This window comes from Cicer arietinum, chromosome 5 (assembly GCF_000331145.2).
Source record: "Cicer arietinum cultivar CDC Frontier isolate Library 1 chromosome 5, Cicar.CDCFrontier_v2.0, whole genome shotgun sequence".
In the NCBI taxonomy this organism is placed as follows: domain Eukaryota; kingdom Viridiplantae; phylum Streptophyta; class Magnoliopsida; order Fabales; family Fabaceae; genus Cicer; species Cicer arietinum.
Window position 1 is genome coordinate 22920058 of NC_021164.2, and position 5680 is coordinate 22925737.

General features: G+C 32.9%; 1 protein-coding gene across 1 annotated transcript; it reads left to right on the forward strand.

The window, feature by feature from the left end:
- The first annotated feature begins 2420 nt into the window (after positions 1 to 2420).
- On the forward strand, positions 2421 to 3746 carry LOC101506172 (uncharacterized). Its single transcript, XM_004514518.1, has one exon. It carries the CDS (start codon positions 2421 to 2423, stop codon positions 3744 to 3746), a length of 1326 nt encoding a protein of 441 aa, XP_004514575.1.
- Positions 3747 to 5680: the final 1934 nt, after the last annotated feature.

Genomic DNA, 5680 nt, shown 5'->3' on the forward strand with positions numbered 1-5680 from the left:
CCCTGTGGATGGGAAGGTAGTTGGACACACCTGACTGGAGCTGTGTTAGGAGGATCTTGCGGGGCGCGTGAAGATCACTCGGGATGTATAGTTTTTGTAGAATGATCAGATTAGGTTGACGTATAGGGACTAGATGTCTTTCTTTTGGGATGTGTTTATTTTAATTTGGAAGACTGTACCTATACCAATATTGTCGGCTTGACATTTTATTTTTGATGGGTTCCATGTACCACTTTTTGATGTGTAAATACTTTGGATTCGTATTTCAAAAACTATTTTGCTGCTTGTAAATTATGTTGACTTATTTGTCGTCGTGTTATGACTTAAATATTTATCCAAAGAAAATACACGATCGCTGTTAAAAATTTGGGGTGTTCCAGTTAGGCTCAAGTGTCACATGTCCGCCAACTTTTATTGGTTTGTTCTCAAACTACAATGTATGAAGAAATATATGTGTAAATATCATTTTCAGAAGTCCATATTGCTTTTAAGATTGTAGATTATCAAATAAATTAACACAAGTCTTTTCAAACATGTTTTGTCATCAAATGCATGTGTGTTCACTACAACATTTATGGTCTCTTACAACATTTTTTTAAGCAACCTGTATAAAATATTGCCTAAAAATAGATAAGGCAACATTTTATGTCTGTTGCCATTATTGTTTTTGCATTATCGTATAAACATTCTCTAAACTATTTTTGGGCACAATTTTAAAATGTCACTATGATAACTCTATGGCAATATTTGATAATTGTTCTCTTATATATTTCTAGGAACATTTTTCGATTGTTACCTTATTTTGAATAAAAGGCTACAATTATAAAATGTTATTTAAACATTTAACATTCATGAAATTTTTCGTGGGAATAATTCCCTCCAAGTAATATATTAATAACATATAATATATATATATATATATATAATATTTAAAAATTATATTATTTTTTATTATATAAAATAAAAGTAAATTAAAAAGAAAAAGGAAAAGAAACTATAACTAAACGTTATGCGTGGACAGAAGAATTAAGCAAATTATAAGTTCAAGCATACTTAATCCTAATTAAATCCCTAAATCCCAACATCATCAAGCATTATTTTACTAAATCCCTAAATCATCTCAACATTGTGTCGCGCTTCCTTTCATCTTCACTGTCAACAACGCGAACTCTCTTTCATTCACCCCCTTCCGTCAACACACCATCAACACACCATCAACACAAACTCTCCTGCATTCACCCCTTCCGTCAATAAACCGTCAGCGCAATCTCTCCTTCATCAACAAGAGCATAGCTTACGTTCGTCTCCTGTTCTCCGGTGTTCGTTTCCAATTCGTCGACGTCGTGTACTGATAGATTTGCATCTTTGATCCTATTTTTCGTTTGCTTGTTTGTTGCTAATGTATATGGGTTGCTCTGTACAATGTTTTGTTTAGGGTTAATCTTCTTTGTTTTGTTTATTGTGTTTCTTTTTGTTTTGATGTTTGCTATGATTCGTTTTATTTTGATTTTCGTTTCTTGTTCGCTTTGGAACTTGTGTTTGTCGTTCACATCTTGAAAATTAATTTTCGTTTCTTTCTCTGATTCGTTTTATACATTATATTCTCTTATAGTGATTTTGTTTAGCATTGAAAATGATCTTTCTGTTTGTAAAAAAAAATATGGTCCTTCCAACTTGATTGCAATTTTTATAATAAGATAAAATAGAAGTTTCATTTGTTTATTTGTTAGAACAAGATTTTTTTATCTCTGTAATGAAGGTTAAAATATCATGAGTCCAAATAAGAACCCTGCATTTTGTTTTTGTTGTTCATCAATTCATAGGGAGACTAACTTAACATGACTTCTGTCAAATTTATCACTTAATTGAAAAGAAAAAGTAAAAATAATTAAAGTTCAGATGTTATAAACTCTAATCATTTTCACTACAACTAATGTCATAATGTTATAGGTTATTGATTGGTTTTGATGGTTAAAATTATAAAATTATGACTTGTGTTTGGGTTTTCAAGCCATGAAAAAATGACTTACTTGAAATTGTGTTGTAAAATTCTGAGATACCTATATTTTTCATATTTGTTGTTATTAGCTTAATTCAACTTTTTGTGACTATTAGCTTTAAGGGGTGTATTATGATTCAATACACCTCTTATATTAAATTAAAATACATATTCCCTTATATACTTATAGTAATAAATTAATATCATTTTAGTAAATCAAGGTTACAAGGATGGCGTTAATTACTTTTTGGATATTGCATTCACCAAAGGAATGGTTGAAGGAGACCATATTTTGTGCCCTTGTGCTTTGTGTTGCAATGATAGTTGGGAAAAAAGAGCTATAGTGTATGACCATTTGTGTAGCAAAGGATTTATAAAGGGATACACATAATGGATTTACCATGGTGACGATAAAAGTCTTATGGATGTTGATGGTGATACTAATGATGACACATCATCTGATAATATTGATGTCTTGTTGTTTGAGACGTTTAGAGATGTTGCTGAAGTAGGTGGAGTACACGAAGGACCATATGAAGATGCTAAGAAATTTTACAAACTCGTTGATGATGCAAATCAAGAGTTGTATCATGGTTGTAAAAAATTCTCTACATTATCATTCACTATCCAAATGTACTTGTTGAAATGTATCCATGGGTGGAGCAATGCATCATTCACTGCTCTTTTAGAGTTGTTGAAAGAGGCTATGCCTGATTTGAACATTCTTGTCTCTTTCAATAAAACCAAATCTATGATAAAAGATTTGGAGTTAGACTATAAAAAGATTGATGCATGTCCCAACAATTGCATGTTGTTTTGGAAAGATCACAAGAAAGATGACTCATGTCATCATTGTGGAGCCTCAAGGTGGATTGAGTATCCTGAAGTTGATAAGGATCTTGAAGAATCTAAAAAAGCTCACAAGGTTCTCGCTAAAGTTCTAAGACATTTTCCTTTGATTCCAAGATTGAAAAGACTCTTTATGTGTTCAAAAACAACTGACAAGTTGAGGTGGCATGCTGAAGAGCGTTCAAGGGATGGTAGATTAAGGCATCCAGTCGATGGCCAAGCATGGAAAGAATTTGACACAAAACATCAAGATTTTGCTCTTGAAACTCGTAACGTTAGGCTTGGCTTGGCGAGTGATGGGTTTAATCCGTTTAGGACTATGAGTCTTTCACATAGCACATGGCATGTCGTATTAACTATATATAATTATCCACCAAGTTTATGCTTGAAGGCAGAAAATTGTCTGATGTCGCTACTTATTCCTGGACCACGATCACCCGGAAATGCAATTGATGTGTATATTCAGCCACTTATTGAGGAGCTAAAAATATCATGGGATGTTGGTGTAGAAACATATGACATTTCAAGAAATCAATCATTTCATATGCGTGCAGCTCTTTTGTGGACTGTTAACGACTTCCCTGCATATGCTATGTTATCTGGTGGGAGCACTAAAAGGAAGTTTGTTTTCCCAACTTGTAATCATGAGACTTCTTCAACTTACTTAAAACATAGTCGGAAGATGTGTTATATGGGTCATCGAGTCTTTTTGGATTCAAATCATGTTTGGAGATCAAATGCAACATATTTTGATGGAAAACCAGAATATAGGTCTCCACCCTCCTTGTTAGATACAACAAGAATTTTAAAAGACTTACAAGATATTCCTGATGTATTGGGCGAGAAGAAAGAAATGAAAAAAAGGTTTGGTCCATGGAAGAAAAAATCCATCTTTTAGCAATTACCATATTGGAAGGATAATTCTCTACGCCATAATTTAGATGTAATGCACATTGAGAAGAACATTTGTGATAATATAATCGGGACTCTCTTGGAGATTGAAGGGAAGAAAAAGGATCATGCAAATGCTCGTTTGGACCTACAAGATATGGGGATCAGAAGAAAAAAAAAACTACATTTGAAGGCAACAAATGATGGTAAGAAAACTCAAATCCCTAAAGCATGTTTCTCCCTAACAAAGCATGAGAAATCTATTTTTTGTGGTGTTTTTAAGGCAGTAAAACTTCCTAATGGCCTTGCTTCTAATATTTCTCGTTGTGTTCAAGTTGATGAGGGAAAAATTCATGGGTACAAGAGTCATGATGCCCATCCCTTTGATTCGACTTTGTTCCTTTTTTCAGTGTTTTTGCCAAAAGGTTATAGAGGTTAAAACTTTAGATCACTTGGAAGTAGAGATTGCTAAAACACTTTGTCAATTGGAACGTATCTTCCCTCCAAGTTTCTTTGACATAATGGTCCACTTACCAATTCACCTTGCAAATGAAGTTAGATTGGGTGGACAGGTTCAATTTCGACAGATGTATTATATGGAAAGATATTTGGGTGATTTAAAACTTTTGTTCATAATAGGAGTCGTCTAGAGGGTTCTATCGCTGAAGCATATTTGGTTAACGAATCACTAACATTTTGTTCAAGATATTTGTCTAGTGGTGTAGATACAAGGATGAATAGAACGACACGAAATAACGATGGCATTCCAAGCATAAGACATCTAATTGGGGGGCAGAAACTAATTTCTCTTGATCATAAGTCACAAAACCAAGCTCATGGTTACATATTATTCAATTGTGATGAAGTGCAAGAAAACATTAGGTACAATCTTTTACTTGCTACAATACTTCATTCTTAAAATTAGTTTTTTCCTTTTGCATTGAAAAATTAGTTATTTATTTTGTAGAGAGCATGATGTTAATGTTCATAATCATCGAAAAAGAAGAAAGTCGAGTAAAACTAATAATCAAAGAGAAGATTTTATTCAATGGTTTGAAACACGTGTTATGGATGAAGAAGTATCTGATTGGTTGAAGGCGTTGTTTATGGGGCCATATAATGTTGCTAGAAGGTATTCTGGTTATGTTATCAATGGATTCAGATTTCATACAAGAAAATGTGAAGCAAGGCTTAAAACACAAAATAGTGGAGTGACATTAGAAGCGGTAACTCAAGTTCTTCGAAATGCAAGAAATGAAAATCCTGAACTGATTCGTGTGACTTACTATGGGGCAGTAAAAGATATCATAGAGTTAGATTATTATGGTCAACTAAAATATGTATTGTTTAAATGTGATTGGTTTGTGACTGAAGAAAACAGATATGGGTTGACATGTGTTTACTCTAACAAAAAGTGCTACAAAAATGACCCATTTGTCTTGGCATCTCAAGTTCAACAGTGCTTCTTTATTGAAGATCCTTTTAACAAAAATAGACACTATGTTTTGAAGGCACTTCCAAGGGATTCATTTGACATGGGAGAATGTTTTAATTCAAATGTCCAAGAATATGACATTTCAACAAATCTTGATATATCGAAGGATGATTGTGAAGTAGATTTGGTTAGGAAAGACGTACCAGATGATATCTTCGAAATGCCTTTTTTAGAACTTCACAACCAACAAGAAGAACATGAGAGTGATGATGATACAAGTTTTGAAAGTGAAGATGAAACCATTCATGATTCTTGTTTTGATTAAGTCATGTATTATTATTTTTCCGTCTTTGTTGATCAATATTATTTCACCCTGCATTGTCTTAGTTAATATATTGTATAATTTATGTAATATTTATGTTTTTTTTCTTTGTAGTTCATCGTCGTTAGCCACAATGGAAAAAGTAAGAGTTGTAAAAGTTGGTGGATCTCTTAGAAAGATTAGT

What these genes read in the sequence shown, in the direction of transcription:
- LOC101506172 (XM_004514518.1), top strand. Translation starts at nt 2,421, where the DNA reads ATGGATGTTGATGGTGATACTAATGATGACACATCATCTGATAATATT.